This window comes from Malus domestica, chromosome 11 (assembly GCF_042453785.1).
Source record: "Malus domestica chromosome 11, GDT2T_hap1".
Classification (NCBI taxonomy): Eukaryota; Viridiplantae; Streptophyta; class Magnoliopsida; order Rosales; family Rosaceae; genus Malus; species Malus domestica.
This window is the reverse complement of record NC_091671.1, coordinates 40,117,638-40,143,405: the sequence shown is the minus strand read 5'-3', so window position 1 is coordinate 40,143,405 and position 25,768 is coordinate 40,117,638. Positions and strand designations below refer to the sequence as shown.

At 36.6% G+C, this 25,768-nt stretch overlaps 6 protein-coding genes across 7 annotated transcripts; 3 read left to right on the top strand and 3 right to left on the bottom strand.

The window, feature by feature from the left end:
• Window positions 1-530: 530 nt before the first annotated feature.
• On the bottom strand, window positions 531-1,871 carry LOC103449145 (stress-related protein-like). Its single transcript, XM_008388432.4, has 3 exons — window positions 1,715-1,871; window positions 1,230-1,454; window positions 531-1,143 (listed from the first exon to the last, which is right to left on the bottom strand). The coding sequence occupies exons 1-3, from the start codon at window positions 1,748-1,750 to the stop codon at window positions 691-693; spliced, it is 714 nt and encodes a 237-aa protein (XP_008386654.1). The 5' UTR covers window positions 1,751-1,871; the 3' UTR covers window positions 531-690.
• A 3,253-nt stretch (window positions 1,872-5,124) lies between these two features.
• LOC103449143 (alkylated DNA repair protein ALKBH8 homolog) lies at window positions 5,125-8,039 on the top strand. Its single transcript, XM_008388430.4, has 4 exons — window positions 5,125-5,416; window positions 6,128-6,159; window positions 6,933-7,142; window positions 7,358-8,039. The coding sequence occupies exons 1-4, from the start codon at window positions 5,212-5,214 to the stop codon at window positions 7,658-7,660; spliced, it is 750 nt and encodes a 249-aa protein (XP_008386652.1). The 5' UTR covers window positions 5,125-5,211; the 3' UTR covers window positions 7,661-8,039.
• A 29-nt stretch (window positions 8,040-8,068) lies between these two features.
• On the top strand, window positions 8,069-10,308 carry LOC103449142 (xyloglucan 6-xylosyltransferase 2). The gene has a single exon (XM_008388429.4). The coding sequence runs from the start codon at window positions 8,750-8,752 to the stop codon at window positions 10,097-10,099; it is 1,350 nt and encodes a 449-aa protein (XP_008386651.1). The 5' UTR covers window positions 8,069-8,749; the 3' UTR covers window positions 10,100-10,308.
• A 703-nt stretch (window positions 10,309-11,011) lies between these two features.
• Window positions 11,012-11,826, bottom strand: LOC103449141 (translocator protein homolog). Its single transcript, XM_008388428.4, has one exon. The coding sequence runs from the start codon at window positions 11,751-11,753 to the stop codon at window positions 11,169-11,171; it is 585 nt and encodes a 194-aa protein (XP_008386650.3). The 5' UTR covers window positions 11,754-11,826; the 3' UTR covers window positions 11,012-11,168.
• Window positions 11,827-12,964: 1,138 nt separating this feature from the next.
• LOC103449258 (uncharacterized) lies at window positions 12,965-15,141 on the bottom strand. 2 transcript variants are annotated; one of them, XM_008388545.4, is made up of 8 exons: window positions 14,927-15,141; window positions 14,759-14,830; window positions 14,617-14,679; window positions 14,413-14,460; window positions 14,248-14,333; window positions 14,086-14,136; window positions 13,602-13,696; window positions 12,965-13,387 (listed from the first exon to the last, which is right to left on the bottom strand). In XM_008388545.4, exons 1-8 carry the CDS (start codon window positions 15,117-15,119, stop codon window positions 13,150-13,152), a joined length of 846 nt encoding a protein of 281 aa, XP_008386767.2. In that variant the 5' UTR covers window positions 15,120-15,141; the 3' UTR covers window positions 12,965-13,149. The 2 variants fall into 2 exon arrangements, with proteins under 2 accessions (XP_008386767.2, XP_070664407.1); XM_070808306.1 differs by lacking the exon at window positions 12,965-13,387 and having other exon boundaries at window positions 13,623-13,696; window positions 14,091-14,136.
• Window positions 15,142-16,163: 1,022 nt separating this feature from the next.
• LOC114819691 (thioredoxin O1, mitochondrial-like) lies at window positions 16,164-18,815 on the top strand. Its single transcript, XM_070808720.1, has 7 exons — window positions 16,164-16,623; window positions 16,711-16,785; window positions 16,966-17,013; window positions 17,257-17,342; window positions 17,869-17,916; window positions 18,041-18,153; window positions 18,553-18,815. The coding sequence occupies exons 1-7, from the start codon at window positions 16,353-16,355 to the stop codon at window positions 18,635-18,637; spliced, it is 726 nt and encodes a 241-aa protein (XP_070664821.1). The 5' UTR covers window positions 16,164-16,352; the 3' UTR covers window positions 18,638-18,815.
• Window positions 18,816-25,768: the final 6,953 nt, after the last annotated feature.

Here is a 25,768-nt window from a genome sequence, read left to right as displayed (position 1 = left end):
AACATAGGGCTGGTTTGGTATTGCTGTGCTTTGAAAAAAAGCTGTTGTGAGAATAAGCGGATGTGCTGTGAGAATAAGCGGCTGTGAAATAAAGCCAGTAGAGTGTTTGGTAAACTTTTTTGTGAAAGTGCTTTTGGAAAAAAAAGCAGGATGATAGTGTGTCTTTTCATTAAAGGAGCACTGTAGCTCCGTGTGCTTTGAAAAAACTGGCTTTTTTTCAAAGCAGCAAATAGCAGCTTCGGCTTTTCCTTTGATTTTCAGCTTATTCTCACAGCAGCTTCCAAAATAAGCCTTTTTTTTTCAGTTTACCAAACACAAAAATGACCCTCAGCTTTTTTTCACAGTGGCTTTTTTTAAAATCACCTCAATCCCAAACGGGGCCATAATCATCTAATATAAAACGAGTTATAATCGAAATTTGGACGTGAAAAGAGACTAATACTAGATCGTGTAAATCAACAAACTTATTAATTTATTAATTCATAAAAAGAATATAATTAAAAACTTTCCTTGTACTAAAATATGCCAAATTGGTACCAAAATTTTCTTCCGATTCATTTAGGATGTTACCACGTCGGCCTACAATTCAAAACAAGACCTCCAAAACGGGGCCCCAAAATAAACTTCATACTAGGAAAAGCACGAAAAATCCCAAAAGACCATAAAGCCCCCAACCCAGATCGACGGTCGTCACTGCTCCACTACAACATCCCCACCGTTCGTCGAAACGGCAACCCCGTTCTCGGCTTCATCAAACAACTTGGCAATTCTCTCCGTCGGAATCAACGGCAGATACGCCGCCACGGAGTAGCCTCTGTTCACGGTGTACCCGACGGCCCGATTGTACTTGTCGGACCAGTACGACGCGGTGGGGACCGTTATATGAACCACCTGCGGAAACAGCGGGAGCCGATTCAGCGCGCGCCAAGCCGACACGGCGTACTGCTCTGCCACCGGCTCGTACTTGTAGTACACCTGCTCCGCCACGGGTTCGCATTTAGCGTACAAGCTCCCGGTGAGATTCTTAGCCGTGTCCACCAAGCCGCCTCGCTCCACCGCTCTCGCCACCGATAGCGCCTGGCTCGACACCTGCTTCACCAGAACCGGCACGTGACGGTCCACCTCGCTCAAGGACTCGTCCACCTGCAAAGCACGTGACCGCGATCGAAAATTAACAACTGTTTACACTGTAAATTTGATGGTGGCGGAATTTAAGGTTTTAGACTGACCTTGCGATCGACAAATCTGAGGAGTTGGAAGGGAAGGTCGTGGAACTTCTCGTAGACCGGCCCGGTTACGGTTCGGACGGTGCCTTCCACCGTCTGAACACCCGGTTTAAGCGGACCGGAGTTCTCCTTCGCGTACTCGTAGAGGCTCGAGAAGCACACCACCACGTAAATCGACGCCACTTGAACGAACTCCAAATACTTCAGATTCTTCTCGTCCACTCGCACCTACAAATCAAGATCCGAAAGGAACAAAATATAAATTTTCCGTCACTTTCTCGGCAACCAAACAGAAAATTTTCCAAATCAAAATCAACATAACTTTTTCATAATTCCGAAAAGAAAAAAAATTTTCTACCACGTTCTCTAAAACCAACAGAACTTTTCAAAAATCAAAATCAACAGAAAATTTTAATCATCCCGAAAGAAAAGATCGAACTTTTCTATCACTTTCTCGGCAATCAAACAGGAGTTAGAGAGAGAGTTACCGTTTCTGTAGACTGCGATGCTTCAGAATCCGCCATTTTTGCTCTGCTTTCAAAACCTTGGATGCCTTTCGACTATTTTGAAGTAAAACGGAGAAGACGAAAGGATGCGTTGCGACTCTTTCAAATTTATAGGTGATTCCAACGTGGGCGACAATCTCCAAGAAATCGACGGCTAGAATTATATGTTATGTTCCACGTGGCGCTTCGAGAATGGTGGATGTGGCAAATGCGTCAAAGGGAGCATTTCCCGGCTTGGTTGGTACTTTTGGTAGGAATAATTCGACGGGTGAGATGAAGCGCTGGGGTAGCATGGGGACGTCTTATCAGATGACGACACGTGGACATCTAAGGGTGACACTGCGACAGTTACGTGTCGTCGTCTGGTGAGAGGAGGAGGATTAGATTCTCTGCATGGGCGCGAAAGCCCAAGCGAATGTCCATCAACTTGGCGCGGCACGACGGCCGAGGCCACTGTTTGGTTTCATCCAATCAGTAATCGTCTGCGACGAGGTTGGTGATACGACGGTGAGCTGCGCCCTGCATCCAATAGGAACTCTTTTAGAAATGTCGATTCGAAATTAAGTAATTTATGTTTTGTTGGGAAAATAAGGATTTGTTTAGTATTTTATTTGAAATTTTTTATCATTTCTTAAAACATTTCTTGAAAACAATTTTCTTTAAGATTCAAAAACTTGATTGGTTTGCGATTTAAAATTTTTAAATCTATTTTACGACTTAAACTAGACAAAGAGATCTATAAAGAGGGGAGGGTTGCATGAGTGAGAGAAAGATGAGAGAGGATGAAAGAAAATAAGAGATGATTGAAGGAAAGAGAAAGAAGAGAGAGGATCAGATGAGTCCGAGATGAATATGAGTGAGAGAAAGAACCGAGAGAATGAAGAGAGCAGATTAGATAAGAGACGAAAAGGTTAAAAAAAAAAAAAAAGACAAAGAAGAAGAAGAAGAAGAAGAAGAGAGAGAGAGAGAGAGAGAGAGAGAGAGAGAGAGAGAGAGAGAGGGTGAGGGAGAGAAAGTGAGTGAGTTTAAATTTAAATACTCTAAAAACTCACTTTTTATGTTTTTGGATAATATACTATATTTTTAAGTTAGTTTTGAGTTCAGTTTCTTAAAATAGTCCCACCAAATAAGTTTTTAAGGCCTAAAACTTGAAAATTGTTTTTGAGTTTTGTTGATGCACAAAACCGGAGGGGTCTTGGAACAACGTAAATTCGATCATGAATCTGCAAGAAAGTAAAAAACACAAGATGTATCGTGGTTCACTCCAATGTTTGGGCTATGTCCACATCAGGGCCGGCCCAGGCCCAGTGCAGGTAGGGCGACCGTCCAGGGCCCAAAAAAATTAGAGGCACCAAAATTATTAGGGTGAAATATTTATATATGTTTTTATAATAGTATAAATTTATAAAATTTGGTTCAAAGACACATAAATTTAACTAGAAGTGGTGGTTTGTCATTTGAAAATAATGAGGAGGTCTTGGGTTTAAAACATCATGTGTGCTTATTTACTTTCCATTTTTTACAAATTTCTTTTTATAAGTATAAATTTATAAAATTTGGTTAAAGGATCAAGAAGTTTAATTAGAAACAATGATTTTTGTTGTTTAAAATTAACAAGAGGTCCTAAGTTCGAAATGTTATGTGCATGTTTATTTTTTTTCAATTTTTACAAATTTTTGTTTGGTTGTTAATTTATTTTTAGTTACTATCTAGTAGCTATGTGAGTTGTTATTTTTAAATATTCGTTTTAATTCAAATCTAATATTCAACAAAGAATAATACGTAAATCAAATTTGCAAATTATATGACGTGTCATCAAAATGTTTAATTTAGTGCCTATTCATTAGTAATACATATTAATTAAAGACTCGAAAACATCATTATTTTTTAGTCCCATATTGACAAGGTTAGTAAATAAGAAAAAAACATCTCACGATTTATTCAAAAACACATTCAAAGTTCAGATGGAAAACAAAATTCTTCATCTATCTACTTGTAAGCCCGAAGTTTTTTTGTTTCCCTCTCTCAATACAAAATAAATTAGTCTTTCTATATTTCTAAATTATTGAGCTTGAAGTGTTTTTCTAAGTATAATTTTTTCGATGTCTTATGTGAGAAAATAAATAATTTTCTTACATGAAGTTAGGACACTTTTTTTGACGTTGGCCTGGGCCTAAAAAATCTCTGGACCGGCCCTGGTCCACACTGATGTTGATATTGTTTCACTTTGAATGGTGAATATACAAGAAGGCTAGAGGCAGTGTGCTCTCTAGCCTATTTTCTTTCTTCCCATGGTCTAAGTCTTAACCTCAATCTTGGCCTAAAACTTGGCTTCCTTAATGAGGAGAGTGATGAGTCATTTTATAGAATAAGGGTTCCTCACTTATTACATATTGGCCCCTTCATTTATTACATAATTACATTTGAGTCCCCCGAGTATTTATATGAGATCTAAATACGGATGCTCTAAGTATGGTACAAACAAGTTTAAAAAGTTAGATTCAAATAAAATACCAAACATGCCCTAAACTATTCATATACAAATTTATTCTAGATCTTACTGCCTCTAATCGTCACACAATCTGGATCACTTAAATTAAAACCAATCGTCTCTATTCATTTATTTTGCTAGCGTCTCACAAACAAAATGCTCTGATTTTTCATACAAACTAAGAGTCCAGATTTTTCTGATCGTAGGCACAGGACACAAAGGTCCGAAAATAATCTAAACTCGATGTCCATATACGAAGGTGCATGTCTTCCCCCGTTCTGTTGTGATTAACGAATTTTATTGAACTTAAATTTTGGACTAATTCATGCAACGGGAAAGTATAATACAACTCGCCATAGTTTCATCTATGTGAGTTTTTTTTTTTTTTTATTAACAAAATCTATGTGAGTTGATATGAGACCTTTCACTTTTTAAGTGTGGAAATCATGAACTTCTTATCTGTTAGCGATATTTGTTGAGTTAGGCAAGTGACTAAACAATCTGCAATTTGATTGGTATTTTTAATTTTATAAACAAATAGTTTCGATTAAAAAGTGTGTAATATGAAAATTTGTAGTTATCATGTGACACTATGATAGTTATTATGGTTCTAATTCTAGAAGGATCCTTGTCGGATATTTTTTGTGAAGATTCTGAAAATCCTCCAATCATATATATTTATCGTACATCGTGTGGTCAGAAATCATTGTATTTTTTATATTTAAAATTGAATATAAACAGTATCTGACAAAAACTGACCGCACAATATACGATGAATAAATATGATTGAAAGATCTCTAAAATCTTCACAAAAAAATCCGGCAAAAATCCTCTCTTGTTCTAATTTTACAGTTGTCAAAATCAGTGGTTAAAAGTAAAATTTGATATTTTCATCCAATCAAATCAATGGTTAAGATTGAGCAGAGTGCAGAGAGGAACCTTTTGACTCTTTTAAGCTTTGCCTCGTCAAAAGACAAGATCAGAGCTTATGACTATGGATGCTGCGAGCAAAGAAATTCTCCGGCACGTATTCGGCGATTCGTCGGACAGCGAGGACTGGGAACCGGGCGATGGATCCGATTCCGACCCGACCCATTTCTGGGAACCAATCAAACAAATCAAAGGGCTGTGGTTGTGCAGAGACTTCCTCTCTCCTCAGCACCAGTCCTCTTTGCTCTCCACAATCCAAAACGGTGCGTTTTCGTTCTTTACTCATAGTCTATAAATCTTTTAGCTTCATTTTGTCACAAGTAATGTATAGGAAAATGCCTTGCTGTTAACTATGCACATAGCAGTTTCTTTATGCAAAGGAATCTTCATTTTAAAAAAAAAAAATGGAAATTAGATGTGGGTTCACTTCACATCGAACTTCAACGATCCGAACCGTCTATTTTGTAAGTCTCGATTTATAGACCATTCTTACAAAAATTTAACTCAATCCAAAACTATTTGCCTACTTAATTATCGAGATAAAATTTTATTGATCTTATATATATAACAAAGTATTAATTAATTTATTTAAACTCTCTTAAACATTTTGTATTTGTTTAATATTTCGCAAGTATGATCTATGAGTGCAACTTGAAAAATAGACGATTCGAATCGTTAAAGTTCGATTAGTGTGCATCCCACAACTAACCCCCATTTTTATAAAAAAATGGGGATCCATTCTCTTAAAGATTTCCTATATAGTATGGAGACAAGTAGGCGTAAATAGAACTGGACTGTGTTTCCGACACACTAATAAATATCTCGTTTAGCTGTCCAGTCTCCATCTAGGTGTTTTCGATTGAAGGTTTGGAACTATTTCTATTTGTGCGTATTGTCCGGCCGGAAGTATGGATGCTTTCGAGCGTTGTCTGCATTGATCTCACATACAGTGGCTTGTTAACTTGTGGTTGCAGAAGGATGGTTCACTCAAGCCTCTCATAATCAGGTGCACATAATCCCATATTACATTCATATGTTAGGATACAAATTATATATTGGCATGGTGTTTATTTCCTAATATCTGTAAAACTTAATGGTAAATGTGAGATTGCAATCGCGTAAATAAGCGCAAACAGAACAAGTTACAAACGCTTAGTCAAAAATAGAATTGGGAGGACACTAAACAGATGACCAGCCGTACAAAAATCGCGGTTAATTTCCTGCTGGTTCTATCTTTGATTAGAAGCACTGTTCTAAAAATCTCGGGCTAGGCTGTTGACCACCGTCCCGATTAATGTCTAGGCGTTTGAAAATTAAGAAAGGACGTCTAGACCTGCTGAGGCACTCGCCTAGCCCACCCAGACCCACGTAGACACCGACTAGGTTGCGACTTACTCAGATAGAAAATAGATAGCTTGCATATTGCATTTTTTTTTCAATAAATTGTAAAGACATTGAATACGTAAATGAACACACATTATATGCTCGTTCCCCATGTTTTCATTATGTCCAATACTTCATAATATGTATGACATTCTATTTTGTAGTTTATGATGAAATTATACATATTTTAAGTATAAACAGACATTTATTTACATGAAATATAATAGATTTACTTAAATCCGCTTAGCCTGCCTCCCATCTAGCGCCTATCGTCTTTTAGAACCTTGATTAGAAGTTTGCAACCGGCTGATTTTCTGCTTGTCTTATCCCGCCTAAGTGCTAAGAGTACCAGGTAATTGGTGCATTGCGAGCTGAAGGAATTTGGTTTCCCTGCAGGCAATGAGGTTTGGGGATCTTCCAGCATGGGCGGACGAGCTTTCGCGTTCTATTCACAAGGTTGCGCTTGCAAGTGACTATGTTTTTGATCCTATTGTTTTGGGAAGCAATGATGGTGTGAAGGAGAATGCCTCTCCATTTCCATCCGATCTTTTGTGCAGAGAGCCGCTCTTTGACCAGCTCATTCTAAATTCTTACCAACCGGGTGAGGTGCGAGATGAATTTTGCCTCTTCTTACTTAGATTTATTGCGTGAGAAAATAATTGAGTTGACGATGTTGATTTGTATCTAAAATACTAGCATAATGCCGCGTTCTTCGAACAAGTGCAAGTTTTTGTTTGATCACCAACCATGCAGATTTGATGCACTGCTATCAGAAGAATTAACAATCGAGATTGACATCCTCTGCCTGCGTTTCCGTGCAGGGAATCTGTGCGCACGTTGATCTCATGCGCTTCGAAGATGGAATTGCCATTCTCTCCCTGGAGTCGTCATGTGTGATGGATTTTAGTCAAGTTGAAGGAACAAGTAGGGAAAATGATCCCCCTGTGGCCAAGATTCCAGTTTACCTTACCCCCGGATCCCTAATTTTCATGTCAGGAGAAGCGCGATACCATTGGAAGCACGAGATCAACCGCACGCCTGGAATTCAGAAGTGGGAAGGGGAGGAACTAACTCAGACGAGGAGAATCTCCATAACCCTGAGGAAGCTCTGCCAAGTTGAGTAGCTCCTTGTAAGGATTATTCAGCAGAATATCTTTCTACTTTTCCAATTCCTTGGTCATCAAGATGTTATCACTTCTGTCACATTTTCGGGTTAGAATGTACTGTTTGCAGAATCGAATTTGAGGATCTGATTGCACCTGGAAAGCGCGTAGTTTCGCGAATTGGAGATGACATTGCCCTGTAAACGGAGCCAGTTTGAAAGTAATGCTTAAGGAAGCAGATTATCCAAGATTCCAGTGGCCAAGATGAATGCTTAAGGAAGCAAATTATAGACTTACTTTTGCATTTTTTAAACGTAACATGGTAAACCAGAAGATATCCGTTCAATTTTGACATGTGTGCATAAACTTCTTCAATCATATGGTCACGATTGTTCACGAAGCTTTGGTTCATGTCTCGTTAGATAGATCAACGACACAAGGGTATGCTCTTGCAGAAATTTTTCTTGACATCAAAGGGCAGGAGATTAACAGCCAATGAGAAATTATTCATTACATATAAATAAATAGTCAAGCAACTTTTTAGGACACTACTTGACTGCTGAAAATTCAACGGCCACTCCTGCTCATACCAAATGACAATTGAACACGTGTTTAATATGTGTTTACAACTTCAAGTATTTAGACACGTGTCGAAATGTGATTGGGTATTAGCAGAGTTCAGCAGCCAAGTAGTGTTCTACCTTTTAAATCACTCTATTATGTAAGGAGAGAAATGAAACTCGAGTGCAAAAGGACAGACGAACTAACCCTAACCTGTATTCATGCATTATTTTTGCCCTTAAACGGATGATAGTGGGCCTAATCGTCCTCTCAAGTGGGTCCAAACTCTAAAGGCCCAAACCACAAAACATTTGTCAGTTGGTGTTTTTGTTTGGTCTGTTTCTTTCAGCTGCCGTACCATTTTAATTATCATTTGCCGTACCATTTTAAACATGGTACAAATATCCGACATTAGCTTAGAAATCTTTGTACGAAATCCAATTCTGTCAAAATTCTGGATTCTAGGGTTTCCACTGCCACTCCCCCGCCCACCAAAATTTCCCAAAATCCCCAATTTATTTATGTTCAATTGAGTTTGAAATTTTAGCTATGTTATTAGAGAAATGCTTGGGAGCTCAACGATCGCGACGGATCCAGAGAGCTCTCCGGCACTCCAAGGTCACGATCCTCTGCCTCGTCCTCACGGTGGTCGTCCTTCGGGGCACGATCGGAGCCGGCAAGTTCGGAACCCCGGAGCAGGACTTCCTCGAGATTCGCGACCACTTCTACTCCCGCAAGCGGGCGGAGGCCCACCGCGTCCTGGAGGAGGTCCACGCGACGCCGTCGGACCCCAACAACTACAACGCCTTCGATATTAAGAAGCTCCTTGTCGATGAAGGTGAGGAGGAACAGGTCGACCCGAATAAGCCATACACTCTCGGACCCAAGATTTCGAATTGGGACGAGTTGAGGTCGAAATGGCTGAGGGAAAACCCTAATTTCCCAAATTTCATCGGGCCTGGTAAGCCCCGGGTGCTTCTTGTGACTGGGTCTTCGCCGAAACCCTGCGAGAATCCGGTAGGTGATCATTACTTGTTGAAGTCGATTAAGAACAAAATTGATTATTGTAGATTACATGGGATTGAGGTTTTTTACAATATGGCTCTTTTGGATGCCGAAATGGCGGGTTTCTGGGCCAAGCTTCCGTTGATTCGGAAGCTCCTTTTGTCTCACCCGGAGGTTGAGTTTCTATGGTGGATGGATAGTGATGCAATGTTTACAGATATGGCGTTTGAATTGCCATGGGAGAGGTACAAAGATTCCAACTTTGTGATGCACGGGTGGAACAAGACGGTTTATGATGAGAAAAGTTGGATTGGGTTGAATACCGGGAGTTTTTTGTTGAGGAATACGCAGTGGTCGTTGGATATGCTCGATGCTTGGGCTCCGATGGGACCGAAAGGGAAAATCAGGGAGGAGGCAGGGAAGGTGCTCACTAAGGAATTGAAGGGTAGGCCGGTTTTCGAAGCTGATGATCAGTCAGCCATGGTCTACATTTTGGCCACTCAAAGACAGAAGTGGGGTGATAAGGTTTATCTTGAGAGTGGATATTATTTGCACGGATATTGGGGGATTTTGGTTGATAGATATGAAGAAATGATTGAGAATTATCGCCCTGGTTTGGGCGACCACCGGTGGCCACTGGTGACGCATTTCGTAGGTTGCAAACCGTGTGGGAAGTTAGCAGATTACCCTGTTGAGAGATGCTTGAAGCAGATGGATAGAGCTTTTAACTTTGGGGACAATCAGATTCTTCAGATCTATGGTTTCGCGCACCGGTCATTGGGTAGTAGAAGAGTTAAGAGAGTTAGGAACCAAAAAAACATTCCGCTCGAGGTTAAGGATGAACTTGGATTGCTTCATCCGGCATTCAAGGCCGCCAAGGTATCGTCTTCTTAGTTCACTCGTGTTACTAGGATTTGTTACACTGTATGTTTTCTGTATTCCTTGTGCTAGTTGTGGAGATAGTATTCTTTTGTACCTTATAAATTTGCGTACTACTTCCGATATGAAATCAGAGAGATTATTTATTGTTTCCAAAAATTCCAAATCAAATTTGTAGACATTATTGTGTAAATATTCATAATGTAGTGAGATCTGTTCAGACTTGCGTTTGTGGATTATGTACCACACATGGCGATTGACAATTTTATGATGGGTTTTCCCCGAGTTATTACTTTAGCGGATGGACTTTCCTACCCGGGATGTATACATCGTGTGATGGGATATGTATACATCCTGTCAGGTTGATGTATACATCCCGAGCCGGGATAGGAAAGTCTCTTCTACCAAGCTAGTTCATTTCTCACTGGTTTTTGGGTTTTCGATCTCGAGACTGGAGTTCTTATATACTCTGGCTGTTTATGCTTCATTTGTGTCCCTATATCTAAAGACGATTGCTTGAACACATGATACAAATCCTGCAACTTCTTGGTTGTGAGGCCGCACTTACCAACTAGACTAGCCCCATGTTCATGACGTTTGGAAGATAGTCCTGCTTGAAAATGCTTTTAAAATAATTAAAAAGTATAAAATCACCAAAAGCGCTATGACATGAAAATTTAGAGTTCGTTTGGATATGTTTTTAAGATGATTGAAATCGTTTTTGATGAAAATATTTTTAAAAACAATCCTTAGTAAAAATGTTAATAAATCTTGAAAAAACGCTTAAAATGCTTCTTGAAAAAAGCACATAACTAGTACTTCTCGTATAAAGTACTTAAATGCTTTTGAAACCTAAAAATATTTTCTCTAAAAACTCTTCCAGGTATTTTAAAAGTACATACAAACGAGCTCTTAATTACTCATGGATCAGGAAAAACACTTTGCATTGTTTTCTAAAAGAAGCACTTGTTTGCTTCTTGCATGAAAGGCTCAAGTACTTATACAGGAAGTGCTTCTAATAGAATTTATCATTTCTAAACGGACCTTGCAAGGCACAAAAGATTATAGTAATTAAATTGACATTTCAGTGGAATACAAGCTTCAGATTTACAACGGCCAAAAACGCAACCCATGCCAAACTCGGCTTCATAAGATCGGCGGCGACCGGATTCACATCCTTAATCACCCGAGAACACCCGATCATCGCCCCGAACATCCCCATGCACACGATCAACCCGACCCACGGAGCCCCCGCCCCGAACACAATCGGATCCCAAATCAAGCTCAACCCTAGCTGGGCCAAGTAAATGGGCAAGGCCATCGGGTTCTTATGGAAACCACCTTCGGCCCACACTAACCAAGCGGCCAGGCCCATGAGGAAGCTGGAGGCCATGCAGGTTAACCGCAGGGCCCACAAGGGAGGGATCCAGAAGGGCTTGGATCCGACGCGGTAGGGATCGGATGAACCTGCGTAGATAGCGAGGAGGTGGAGAGAGACGGGAATTGCGACGGCCACGGCTAAGGACCTAAGGCCGCGTTTGGCCATGTCCATTTTCACGTCCTTTCTGCTTCTGTAACCGCTCTTCTTCCCGGCAGCGGGCCCAGTAGCGGCAGCGGCGGCAGGATCCTCTGTCCTGCGTTGCTTGAGGTGGTCGGAATAATTATCCATTTTTCAGAAAGAGATGAATCACTGTGCCTTTTCTGTTTGTTTGTTTTTATGTTTTAGTTTTGTTGGAGGAATTTCAGGTGGGAATTATATACAGGAGAGCGGTTTTACAGGGAGGACACGTGGCGGAGGTGGAGGCAAGGAGCGGATGGGAACGGAACGTACACGTGGCTAATGGGGGATTATACACGTAGTAGCAGATGATTAATGGTGGAAGCTAGGTGCAGAGCCAAAAACTCACCATGTCGGTTGGTGTTGTCGTGCATGCATGCATGCACGTAGGGGATAAGACTTGCAAAGGGGTGATAAGATACTCCTTAAACTTGTATTTATCCCTTTTCGAAAATAATAATAATAATAATAATGAAAATAGTTTGAAAATTTTAAGTTTTAACGATAATGATAAAATAAAAGGTAAAGTGAATAGTATCATAATTAACTTTTTAGTGCAAATATGTGATTTTTCGTTAAATGGAATAGTACCAGAAACTTTTCGTTAAAGTTTCCAAAAAAAAAAAAATTGTAATCATCCAAAGATGGGAGATAAATTTTTTTAATCTTAGCTACATGACACCGGAGTATGATAGACTTCGACATTTAAAACCGTTAGATCCAATTCATATGAAAGATAATTTTGTTATAATCTTAACTACTTTATATTAACGTGAGTCTTAATGAGTATGTAAAGAGTATGTAAAGCTTATGTAAATATTTTAGGAATCCTTTATTAGAAGGGATATTTTATGTCCTTTTATGTTTCCTTGTGAATCAAGGATTATATGTATATATATTCTTAGTCTTGTAAATAATAAAATAATAGGTATTAAACTGTAAAGTTCTATTACACCGGAGTATGACAGACTCCGACATTTAAAACCGTTAGATCTAAGCCAAGTTGAATCTGACGGTTTAAATGTTGGGGAATGGATTATTCTAAATGGATTATGAATTTCCAGTTTATTGTTGAGAAACTACATGCATTCAACAACAATAAAACGACCACTGAGGTTTTTCTAAGGGATTTATATTCTGTAACACAACGTGAGAGTCTTGTTAGCCTGAAGTCACGCTTTATCAGCATCTCTTTAAATCAAAGATTACTTCATAACCTACTCCACTCTAAAAAACTTTAATATATGTAATTTATTTTTACATCCAACTAAATTAATTGATTAGTAAAGGAAAATAAGTACCAAAACCTACCACTAGAGAGAGATCAAAGTTATCGTTCTATTTCAAAGTCTATCGAAATCTGTGCATATGTAGCGTGAACGGAGAGACATGCTTTTACAAAGTGCATACATAATTTCAAATAAATTGCACGATAGCCAAAAAACTAACAAAAACACAAGGTAGCTATTGAAATTCCAAACCACCAAACAAGTTTTAAGTTTAAACTTTATTTCTCATCCTTTTCAATCTCAGTTTCACGCTGTTGTGACAACTTCAATCGCAGGTACTTCCAGCTACGGCACAAATTGCAAGGGCATTTGGAATAGTGTTTCAATTCGTAACTTGTGTCCCAAGTATCATGTGCCACTGCTTCCACTTCAAATGATGAACAAACTCCTTCACCATTCCCATCTTTCTTAACAAATTGTGTGTCAAGGACTTGTGCTGTACTCCATTCTCCTCCCCTAGATGAATAATTCAACAACGTTTAGTAACACTGGCATTTTTTTATTGCACCAAATCAAAAAGTAAATACATAGAGTATTTACTAGCGAGTAGCTAAGCAATATCTAAAAACATATGTTGTGCTATGTCGTGTTAAGGAGTTGTGTGTAAACTGGCCAGATCTACATCTACGTCAAAGCACACAAATGTAGAGTAAATCCAGAAAATGATTACCCATAAATTTTGTTAAGAGTCTTTTCCAAGAGTATGGCAGAGCCACCGGCTAGGTCATCTACCTTTTCCCCATTTTGAAAGAAACGGAATGTTGGCTGCAACAGAAATGCACACATCAACAAAGTAAATTAATTTAAAGTTGGCAGCGGATCTTGAAAGATAAAATTTTCGTGAATTTGAGTATCAATTTCTAGGATCTTCAAAGATCGTATGACAGCTCGAAATTAACCCTATAATTTGTGAGGTTAACTGACCCAATTAACTTTTCATCTAAAGACAAAAGAAAGCTAAAATTTATTCCCCAAACTATCTAGTATAATGTACGGTCATCATTACCAAATTATTAATTATGATATGGTGCAAATTACAGGTTACAACACAAATTAACGAATTTTATTTTAAATACAAATATAATTAAACATATGGTAAACATTAAACTAAGTATGAACATTGCATCCAAACAAAAAAAAATTGAACCATTTACCGTACAATTGATATTGTATTCTCTCATTACATTAATGCGGTCGTCTTCTTTCTGCAGAGAGAATAAACAAATTTAAGTAATCTTGAGGCAATATAAGAAAACTATCATGATTGACAAATAATTTGGACAAAGTGAACAGAAGATCATTCTACAATGCCGTACCAGATGATCAATAATAATTTCATACAATGCTACGTGTGGGAATTCCTTAGCCCACCTATTGATGACTGAATGTATGAAGCAAAAGTCTGCAGAAGAAGAGTAAACCCAGCATAAGTTGAAAACTAGTACTTGGTTGAATGATTTGGTAAATTCATAAGAACTTACCATCTGTTCGAGCGTCATAGAAGCAGAAGACCGCTGACGAAGATTTATCTATATCCCAATGAATTAATGAAAACACGTAAGTAAAACTGCATTACACTAAAAAGTTTTCTCAAAACAGAACAGATTCAAACAAATTTAAGATCAAATTAGGATAAAGTATATATATGTGTGTGTCTGTATATATATTTGTGCAGAAGAGATTACCTTGAACTCTTTTAATCTCCAAATCATACTCATCTTTTTCATAAAAGGAAATTTCTGGGGGAACTGAAAAATAAAGTATTTGTGGTTACAGCAAAGTTGGTGTAATTGACAAAAACACTGACTTGAAGGAGAGATGGAGTACCTACGAAGAGGCGCCGGTCTTCCCATGGCACGTGCATATCCCAAAATTTATTCCACCTCCAGTCAGGATAGTCTGATATAAATTGATAATTAAAATAAAAAAGAGATAGGTAGGGTTAGAGTTAGGGTTGAATTAGATACATGGAACAGAAAAGGCGGGGTTACATACCTGAAAATGAGGAGAAGCGGCGACTCCTCTGTTGTAGAAAATCAAGGTTTGGTGGGGGTGAAGATGGTGAAACTGGGACGGAAGTTAGGGTTAGGGTTTGGAGAGAATTACACGGATGAGCAAGAGCTGCACAAGGGTTAGGGTTGTTGCGACTGCGAAGCAAGTGTCGCGCCAAAACCCAAGAAATCCTCATTTTACTTTTGATTGGGGAGTTTTTTTTTGGGGGCGTTTTTGATATATATATATATATATGTCAAAAATTTGATTAAATAGGGTGAAACCGTTTCCCAAGAAATCCTCATCTTTGAATTTATTGTACTATTCCTTTTAAAAATTTGATTAAACCGTTTCCTAAAATTTTGGTGGTTATCTTCAGTTTTTCACGTTAGAAGTTCAATTTTGTTTAGAAGTTTATGTTTTGACGACTTCTTCACTGGGCATTTCGTTTTCTTTTCTTTTTTTTATTTCCTTTCCTATTGTTCCTATGTCTATGCATTTATTATCCATCTCTTATTATGGTGCTGCCAGATTTTTTTAATTGCTTATTATAATTTTTATTTTTGTGAATTGAGTAGAATATTTATAAAAAAAAATTGTCAGTGCATTTGATTATTTAAATGAAAGGACCCCAAAACATCAGGGCACATTTAATTTTATGGTGCATTTGATTTTTTTGTATATTTTGTTTCTTGGGAAAAATATGTTTAATGACTTTTTTTCTTTTGAGACGTTTTTAATAGAAAGTTATATTTCTTTCTTCAATACTAATAATGAGGAATTAATTAAATTAATTTTTACCTTATTTTATTAAAAAAAGTCATTTAATGCTTAGAAGGGGATTGATGAAATTAATTTTCTATATTATATAGGCAATTAATTGCTAAACTACCTTTATGTCTCTATATAAATGAATTTAAATTAATGGCATGGAAACTAAATAAATAGAAAGTTATTGAGATAACAATTGGTCAAAGCTAGCTCATTGTGAGGCTAAGCTCATTCCCTTTCCTCTTAGTGTAGATAATATCGATTATGCAAAAAAAAAATGATGAAAACATTTTAATCAAATCTTTAAAAGAGATAAATGTTTAATCTTAAAACTAAAAAAAAAAATTGTAGAGCATTCTAATTTTTTTCTTTTTTTAGGGCCATGAAAAAGAAAAGGCGCACAGCACACACACACATACATATATAGGTCTCATAATTAGTGTGGGTGTCTAGGGTTCAGAATTGAGAATTTATCGTTTGCAATTAGTGTTCGTCACTGCAGTCTAAATTTCGATTAGGTTATATATTTTTGTACAAGCTACTCTTGACAAGAAAACTGTGTAAGGGGATTCTACGTAGAATACTACCCAATCCTCTAAACTTTGGTAAATAAAGCCAGGAATTCGGGATTTGGAAGCGAAGCGAGAGAGAGAAGAGAATGGCTAGGAATTCTAGGGTTTTATTGCGACAGTTGCTCGGCAATCGCACGAAACCCTGCGCAGCTCTTATTCATCACCATAACCTTAAGAATCCTTTTAATATAATTCAAACCCTGACAACTTCAGTCCCAATCACACCATCTTCGCCACCACGCCGACCACCGCCGCTGGCAATTTCTTCCACTTCAAAACCCTTCTGTACCCTTGACTCCAGCCCAAAAAAGGAAATTATTATTGGCTCCACTAGCCGCTGGTCTATCAACTACAAGGGTTGGTAACCCTCTTTTCACAAATTTTCATGCCTTGTTGCCTTCCTGCCTCTGAATTAACTTTGTTCACAAATTTTCTTATTTTCAGGTTACTCAGGCATTCCTCTCATTTTGCTGAACAACCATTACGATCAGTATGTGAGAGCAGTTAAAACAATTCAAGGTACGTTCTAGGATTCATACACTCACTTAATCGGATAAGGGCTTGGTTGTTTTATGATGTTGTTTAATTTTTGGATGAAATTGTTTACTTGTAGGTTTCTTTTAATGAAATTACTTACTATTGACTCTTGAGAAAACATAGAATTTCATACAGTTTCTTATTTGCTCCTTTAATTCACAGATGAATCTTTGCCGGCAATTATATTATTCACGACCTATTATGAGGCCAGTAAGTTCAAATGAATTTACTCTGTTTAAGCTAGTTTGTTTTTGCAATATAATAGAGAAATGATAACCACACACCTTGTTTCTTCCCTTACAAAACCTTGCTTAATCATTTGTATTGTTTCCGTTTTATTTATTCAATCTAATGATAAATTGTGTAGGAAGAGAAAAAATGTGTGTGGGCTATCATTTTCTAAAATAAGCTGCTCCTTTTCCGACTTGTGTTTGATGTACTCTTCTTGTGCAGTCTCTCATGTCACTTCTGATATGTTTATGGAAATGTGTGAGCCATTTCCACATGTAACAGCATATGAGTTCATCCTTGATCCTGAGGTGTGCCACTGTAATCCAGTCTTATATTAACTTGAATCCCTTTTATTTATTTATTTTTCTGGAAACCGTTCAGTTTTCTGCTAAGTTTTTTAATCCCAACTTAATATTTAAGAATGAGGTAGAAAACAACTTAGGGGTTGTTTAGTATTCTTATAAGTGTGCGTTAGGAAAAGATGCCCCTAAATGAAGGGAATTGATGTTGGGTATCGGCAGCGGAAGGGTAATGGGAAAAGTATAAAGCTAAATTTCTGAAAATAATTTCTTATATTGATGCAGGAAGGTCTTGTACAAAAGGGGGTCTGAGGGTCTTTTTCTTCTGTTTTTCCTTGCATTCCATCTTTTAATTGAACAGTTTGATTCATGGTTTTACTCATGTAGTAATCTTGTAATTGCTATGGGATGTGTGTCTGCTTAAAGAACAAATATGATATCTTGTTATGCCTATTTCATGTTAGTTAGTCTAAATTGTTTTGTTATGCCTATTTCATTTTAGTTAGTCTAAATTGTTAACTCTCTATGTGTGTAGGAAGACAAGTATAAAAGCATACTGGAAAATCTTAATATTCCCCGTACGGTAAATGATTTGACCCTTTAAATGTTGTTTGGAGCTATTGTTCGTAATTAAGCTCCACTGATTTAATTGTTCACATCTTTATCCTTAATTTGTTTCTAAAATACAATTTATATATTTTTTGCAGCCAACGTTTCATTTCTATCAAAATGGGAAAAAGGTAGTTGAGATAACCCGTAAGAGCTGGGAGAGTGATGCTTACGAGATTTGCTTGAAAAAGACTCTTGTGGAACTCTACATGTAAGTATTTTTAAGATGGGTTTGGTTATCCACATACCGATTTTTACTTCTCACACATCTTTCTCAATTTTCTGTCGTTGGATCAAATGAATTGGAGAAGATCAATGGATAAAAATTAGTAAGAGTGCGTGAGAAGTAAAAAATGGTATGTGAATAGCACTACCCTTTCAAGATTACCTCAGGTTTGCGTGCTTTTTTAAATTTGTGTGAACTTGACTTATACTTTTTTTTTCTTTCCCTTTCTTCTTGGAGCTAACGGGAAAACTTGACACAAAATCGAGCATAATATTCTAGGATTATACAACCGATCCCATTTAGTAGGATAAGGTGTATTTATTGAATTGCATAAATTAATAAAATAGTTGGTGAACCCCATTGTTGAATTTTCTCATCTTGCAGTCGTCGACCTACAGAAAGATCATCTGATAAGGAGAAGAGTACAGTTGAAGATACGTTGAGGTACAGAAAGATCACCAGGCAATGAGAGAGGAGTTGATTCCTCAGGTGAAGCACCAACTACTTTGTTTTAGGAGCATGCATGGTGCGGAAATGGTTCGAAAAAGCGTTTATTTATTTTGATGGTGGGCTGTGTATTATCAGGATTACTTGCAATACAAATATATCTGAAAATTCCTGATGAACATACTTTTCTCGATTGTCAAAATACCGAGTCGTACGTATAATTTATTCGATCTGCTTGTCACTCGTCAAAAACAAATGCCTCCTTACTCGTCAGTTTTGCTTTGGCTTACGAAATCTGCAGAGCTTAACCCGTCATGGCATGGAGAGACGAAGTAATTTTTTATTTCAAAAAAAGATGTCCATCTTCTCATCACCAAAAAAATTAGAGAACAATCTTACACAAAATAGTTTTTGAACTGCATGAAATTAAGTTGCACTGTCGAAAGGTTTGCATACATGTTTCCTTCATCAATTGTGCTAAAATACATGTTTCCTATTCCTATTCTTGCATTCCGACCAAACAAAGGTTTTACTTCTTTCCTTTTGTTATAAAGAAAATTGATTAGCTAATCTTGTTGGAGCTTCTAGAACGAAAGCTTCTTGGACGTTACTTGAAGACTTCGTGTTTTGCGCGATGCGGCGTTATGGTTTTCTTTATCATCTTTATGAACTATGTTCATCCTCTTCGCCACCACCACCAAATTCACTCAAGCCCTCTTCTTCCAGTCCCTTATCTTTCAAACCCATCTCTCACTCTTCAAATCTGAATTTTTGGCAATCAGAAAGGTGGCTGTCCTCATCTTTTTCAGGAGGTCCAATGAAAATTTCCCTTCGTGAGTTTGTAATACAAAACCCTCCACATCAGTACCATATAAACTTACTTCCACATCTCTCTGAAATATTTTGTTGTAAAACTCACCAAAACCCTCCAGTTCGGAACTTTATGGACATACTTCCACATGTCTATAAAATATTTTATAGGAAACTTTTGGAGAAGATGAAGGATGCTGAATCACATGGATTCAGTTTTAAGCTTGACATTGATTCCTTCGACATTATTTTGCAGAACGGAACAATGCACATAGAATTGAAAAAAGGGAAGGAGCACTACGGCAAAAAGTTCAACTTCGATCAGATGCACTTCTTCAATCGTCAGATATTCACTAACGGTGTCCCTAAGGAGCTGGAAAGTATGACAAAAGTGTTGATTCAGACCCAAGACATAGATGTTGCACTGTTGCATCATGCGACTTTGCCGTCAGTGCTTAGAAACCAAGTACGTATGTGGGTTTATTCCAAGGTAGGTGAAGCGAAAGACTCAAAGGACCAATGGGACCGGATGTACACGATGGAGTTGGATGATTACTTCAGAAAGAAAGGCTTTAAGTATTATCCTCAAGAGAATTGGATGTCAAAAATTGATGTGCGGTTTTACACAGAGGATATGAAGAAATATGGTAATATTCCGATGGAATTCCTCCGTTGCTCAGCCAATATCGTAAAACATGCACTTCATCAGGTAACGTAAAATTAAATATACAATCTTTATACTTATATTATGGTCATGTACGAGTTGATATTCTAATTAAATTTTTCTCATATTGATTTAGGCACAATATAAATCTGTGATCGACCCAAAACAAATGACCACATCTGAACAAAAATTAGCCTTTGAGATTGATGTCATGCTCACTACTATTTGGCCAGAGTTTATGGACGAGCTGTTTGATTTGATCCTATCAGCTCAAAAGGGCACACCTCCGAGTTGGTTTCCGAAGGAAGTCACTTGGGTACCTTTCGAACATATTATCCGCCAAATACAACACAAGTGTTTGTCCTCATCTTTTTCAGGTAGCTACTTCACTCTATTTCAGATTATTTATTGTTTTCTCATCGTATGTACTAGCATATTCTTACTGTTTTCTTTTTCCATATTTCATATATCAATACAATAAACTTGTGCAGGTCCAACGAAAATTTCTCTTCCTGAGTTTATAAAACAAAACCCTCCACATCGGTACCTTAACGACATATTTCCACATGTCCATAAAATATTTTTAAGTGAAACTCACCAAAACCCTCCACTTCATAACCTTATGGACATACTTCCACTTGTCTATAAACTATTTTATAGGAAACTTTTCGAGAAAATAAAGGATGCTGAATCTTGTGGATTCAGTTTTGACCTTGACATTGACTCCTTTGACATTATTTGCCACAATGAAACGTTCGACATAGAACTGAAAAAAGGGAAGGAGCACTGTGGCAAAAAGTTTGACTTTGAACAGATGCACATCATGAATCGTCAAATATTCACTAACGGTGTTCCTAAAGAGCTAGTAAGTGTGACAAAGGTGTTGACTCGGACCAAAGACATAGGTATTGCACTATTGCACCATGCGACTTTGCCATCAGTGCTTAGGAATTTAGTACGTATGTGGGTTTATTCCAAGTTAGGTGAAGCAAAAGACTCAAACGACAAATCGAACAGAATGTATACGAGGGACTTGGATAAATATTTCAAGGATAACGGCATTTGCTATTATAGAAACCAGAAATGGATGTCAAAAATCGACGTGCGTTTTTACCCGAAGAACATGAGTGATTATGATAATGTTCCGATGGATTTCCTTGCATGCTCAGCCAACATCCTAAAACACACGCTTCATCAGGTAACGTAAAACGTACTATTCAAGTATTGTTGGTATATTTTTTTTCCATGTATAAGTTGAAATCTAATTTATGTTTCTCTTTCCTTCCGATAGGTGCAATATCAATCTGGGTTCGACCCAAAACAAATAACCACATCTGAACAAAAACTAGCCACTGAGATTGATGTCATGCTCACTACGATCTGGCCTGAATTTTTAGATGAGCAGTTTGAATTGATCATTTTAGCTCAAAAGGGCACAGCTGCAAGTTGGCATCCGAAGGGAGTCCCTTGGGTACCATTCGAGCATATTATAGGCCAAATAGAAAACTCTATGCGTAAGTATTTTCCATATTACTTTACATTGGTTCGTGTCCTTTTGCGTATTTGTGAATGCTGTTTTTACTTGTTTTTCTGAGAAACTTTTCAATGTATTGGACCGTGTTTTCGACATACTGAAATTTTTTTCTGTTCTCCTAGCTTCGTGCTCATTTTTTTTAGCAAAGTTGTGCCTGCGGTGTAGGAATTACTGCAAACAAATTAGAAAATTATATTCTTTACTAATGATATCCTTACTACAAGATTCTGCAGGTATGCTTGGATGGGAAGATGAGATTTTGGGACAAAACTACACTTAGAAGCATGAGGGATTTCTGGAAGTTGTGGAAGCCGATGGAAAGCGTTCTTGTAGCTCATTATCTATAATGTCAAATGTTTTATTTTTTTTTCTATATGATTTGGATTTTTATTTATTTTTCATCTATATATGTTGTCAAATTTTTTATATGTATGAAATAAAAATTCATTTAGATTAAGTGTTGCTTTGGTATCTTCAAGCCTTGGGGCCTATGCTTAGCAGCACACTACCGATCTGCATCTCTATTCACAGTGCAAATAAAATGTTGAATTAAAGCTCTATCTTATTCACATATCTTTGCATAAGAGCAGAACATGGAAACATTAAACATTTTTGAAGCCTATGGTTCTAATAAGTTTTAAATATATGCAATTTGTAAAAATATCAAAAAATATATCTATATCGGTTGTCTTCGATGAAAATGATGAAAATTTGTTAAAAATTGTGGACATTTAAAATGAAACTTTGTATGACAGTTTGTTGATATGTTAAAAATATCAACAAAATCTGTCGATTTTACTTGAAATTTAAGATTTTCCGATATCTTGTGAAGCTTAGAGTTTAACCCATTTTCATATCTTTCTCTGATTTCTTATCGATATTTCCACGATATCGACCGTATGGAAGAAATTTTAAACGTAGATTATAATACATAAAAAAAATAAAATAAAGGTAACCATAAAAAAAAGAAACTTTATATCGCTTAGTTTAGTTGACTTTTTGTTTGCTAAAGTTTAGTTTAGTTGACTATTCAGTCGGTCAGCATACTAATTAAATTTAATACAGCTGAATATTTCTTTGATTGATTATTTCTATAGTTACAATATACAATTATTGATAAGAAAGAACTCTGTAATTGATTTCTATAATTGATACAATTGATACAAAACAGGAATGTAAATATCTAGCTACAATCAATACTAAGTAGGAAGTTAATCATTCTAATATATTTTCTCAAAGGATAATGCTAGGAAAATCAAATTTTTACTAAATTTGTAAACCAAATGATGTGTCACCAATAAAAAAACAAGCACGTTATTAATCGACACTTAATTAATAATCCAATAATCTATTTTTTTTACACAATTTGATTTAAATTTTGGTCTTCCTAACATTACTCTTGCTCAAATCAACGTTGTTTGGATGTTAATCTAGGCAAATATCTTATATAACTTGTATGCGTTGCACTATTGTCACAAGTTGTATAATTTCTTTTAACACGTGCCAATATTCAGTAAGTCAATGTACTTGTATAAGTTGCGCTATTGACAATAGCACAACTCATTAGTGCAACTTATACAAGTATATTGGCCTACTGAATATTGGCACATGCTAAAAGTTTGATCAACTAAATTAAGAATGGAAGTAATTTTTTTTTTTTTAATCTTAGCTACAACACGTAGTCGAGTATGACAGCCTTCAACATTTAGAACCGTTAGATCCAACCCAAGAGTTATTTAACTTTCCAAGTTTTGGGGAATGCATTACCCTAAACGATGGAGTATGAATTTATAGTGTATTGTTGAAAAACTACATTCATTCAACAAGAATAAAACGACCAATGAGTTTTTTTTTTTTTTTTTTTTTTTTTAATCCGAAGGGATTTATATTCTGTAACACAATGTGTATTGCGATTTTTTATTCTACAATTTCACTTTTCTCTACATTTGTTTGGATTGGAAATGTACTAAATTTTCAATAGAGAAATTTAAATTGAACCCATATTTAGTATCACTTGTTACTCTGTACACTTATATTATATATATTTTAGTAACATGGAAGAAAAAGAGAAGAAACATTATGAACAACTAGTTTAGCTCTAGCGACCCTAGTAAAGAAAAAGAGAAAAGAAACATCATCGGAAAAAGTTTGAACTAAGCAGGAAGATGCTTCACAAGCTTTTGAAAATGAGTATTTATCAAATATAACAAAAAATAATTAACCCTTAATTTCAAAAATGTCATTTTTTATAAAATCTTTCAAATATATCTAAAATTCCACCTAAATAGACATAAATACCCTCAAATTTAACAATCGAATAAATTAGAAGTTTTTTAGCCAAAATGATTTGTGACATTGACATAACTCTTTAATATGGTCCTTAATAATTAATGATAATCAATAGTAGTGTTATTGAATTTGTCTATCGTGAATCATTTTAGTATTTCTTTGAATTTGTCCATCGTGATCATTTTAGTTTTTTCGTGAAAAATCTGTCAATTGCTCTGTTCGTGTGATGATGTGGCGCCACGTGGGTCTCACAAATACAATCATATAATGACATGTGGATTAACTTTAAAAACTATTTTTATATTTAAAACTAAAATTGATATTAATGAGAAAAAAGACGTTGAAGGCATGATTGAAATTCTGCTGCTCCCACTTGTGGTAACCGTGGCGGCGCTCAACGTCGGTGATGAGGGGGTCGAAAGGGATAGGGTTGTGGTGGTGGAGAAGCGAATGTTAAGTTGGACTGGAGTTTGAGGCGACAATAGCTAAAAAGCCTTTAATTTATTTAAGTGTTAAATTTGAGGGTTTTTTGTGTCTATTTAAGTGAAATTTTAGTTATATTTTAATTTTTTTTTATAAAAATTGACATTTTTGAAATTAAAAGTTAATTTTTAACTATATTTGATAAATACTCTTGAAAATACATCTTGCTATTTCAACTCAACTTAATTAGATAACTTGCCAGCTGCAAAAGTACGTTATCTATGATGAACATACTTCAAATTAGTATCTCTTTAATCCCAACATTACTTTTGTAAACTTACCCCACTCTAAGAAACTTAATCTAACATATAAATTTAGTTTTACATCCAACTAAATTAATTGGTTATTAAAGGGAAAAAAAAGTACCAAAACCTACCACTAGAGAGAAAGAGAGAGATTGAAAGTTATCGTTTCTATTTCGAAGTCTTAATCCAAATTCCATACATATGTAGGCTGAACGGAGATATGTTTTTCCATAGTGCATATATAATTTCAAAATAAATTGCACGAAAATCTTTTCATAGAAAGAAATAACAAAAAACACAAGCTAGCTATTGAAATTCCAAACCACCAAACAAGTTTTAAGTTTAGGATATTGCTATTGACACCGCTTTTTACTTCCCACGTACCTTTTGTTATCTTTATATTTTTTAATTCATTCGATCTGACGACAGAAAATTATATAATAGGTGTGTGTAAGAGGTAAAAATGAGTGTGTAGATAACACTAGTAGCAGGTACCTCCAGCTATGCCACAAATTGCAAGGACATTTGGAATAGTGTTTCAATTCGTAACTTGTATCCCAAGTATCATGTGCCATTGCTTCCACTTCAAATGATGGACAAACTCCTTCACCATTCCTATCTCTCTTAACTTGTGTGTCAAGGACTTGTGCTGTACTCCATTCTTCTCCCCTAGATGAAAAATTCAACAACGTTAAGTAACTACTAGCACAGATACCCGCACTCCGGTTTTCAAATCGTAACCACAATTTAACACACCCATCTCAAGTTATTGGACTAATTAACCTTTACAACAATGATTAGAAACAAAAAGTGGTCCACAAATTAATAAAAATAAAAGACCAAGTGAAAATCTAAACACTATTAGCAGATACGTATACACACATGGTTGATCCATAAATTTTATCATGAGTTCAGGTGTAAACAACTTGATTGTGGGGTATATGAGGTTTAGCAGCATCACTTCCAAAACCTACACAAATCGTTTACAGAGGAGGTTATGAGAATACATCATCTAAAGCCTAGGCAGAGCCATCTGGTTCTTATGGAAACCACCTTCGGCCCACGCTAACGAAGCGGCCAGGCCCATGAGGAAGCTGGAGGCCATGCAGGTTAACCGCAGGGCCCACA

What these genes read in the sequence shown, in the direction of transcription:
- LOC103449145 (XM_008388432.4), bottom strand. Translation starts at nt 1,750, where the DNA reads ATGGCGGATTCTGAAGCATCGCAGTCTACAGAAACG. An exon ending in CATCGCAGTCTACAGAAACG is followed by an intron (nt 1,455 to 1,714) that starts GTAACTCTCTCT and finishes CTTGATTTGTAG; the next exon opens with GTGCGAGTGGACGAGAAGAA. An exon ending in TCAGATTTGTCGATCGCAAG is followed by an intron (nt 1,144 to 1,229) that starts GTCAGTCTAAAA and finishes CGTGCTTTGCAG; the next exon opens with GTGGACGAGTCCTTGAGCGA.
- LOC103449141 (XM_008388428.4), bottom strand. Translation starts at nt 11,753, where the DNA reads ATGGATAATTATTCCGACCACCTCAAGCAACGCAGGACAGAGGATCCT.
- LOC103449143 (XM_008388430.4), top strand. Translation starts at nt 5,212, where the DNA reads ATGACTATGGATGCTGCGAGCAAAGAAATTCTCCGGCACGTATTCGGC. An exon ending in GCTCTCCACAATCCAAAACG is followed by an intron (nt 5,417 to 6,127) that starts GTGCGTTTTCGT and finishes TTGTGGTTGCAG; the next exon opens with AAGGATGGTTCACTCAAGCC. An exon ending in ATTCTTACCAACCGGGTGAG is followed by an intron (nt 7,143 to 7,357) that starts GTGCGAGATGAA and finishes GTTTCCGTGCAG; the next exon opens with GGAATCTGTGCGCACGTTGA.
- LOC114819691 (XM_070808720.1), top strand. Translation starts at nt 16,353, where the DNA reads ATGGCTAGGAATTCTAGGGTTTTATTGCGACAGTTGCTCGGCAATCGC. An exon ending in CTGGTCTATCAACTACAAGG is followed by an intron (nt 16,624 to 16,710) that starts GTTGGTAACCCT and finishes TCTTATTTTCAG; the next exon opens with GTTACTCAGGCATTCCTCTC. An exon ending in AGTTCATCCTTGATCCTGAG is followed by an intron (nt 17,343 to 17,868) that starts GTGTGCCACTGT and finishes CTATGTGTGTAG; the next exon opens with GAAGACAAGTATAAAAGCAT.
- LOC103449258 (XM_008388545.4), bottom strand. Translation starts at nt 15,119, where the DNA reads ATGAGGATTTCTTGGGTTTTGGCGCGACACTTGCTTCGCAGTCGCAAC. An exon ending in CCGCTTCTCCTCATTTTCAG is followed by an intron (nt 14,831 to 14,926) that starts GTATGTAACCCC and finishes AATTTATATCAG; the next exon opens with ACTATCCTGACTGGAGGTGG. An exon ending in AGACCGGCGCCTCTTCGTAG is followed by an intron (nt 14,680 to 14,758) that starts GTACTCCATCTC and finishes TTTATTTTTCAG; the next exon opens with TTCCCCCAGAAATTTCCTTT.
- LOC103449142 (XM_008388429.4), top strand. Translation starts at nt 8,750, where the DNA reads ATGTTATTAGAGAAATGCTTGGGAGCTCAACGATCGCGACGGATCCAG.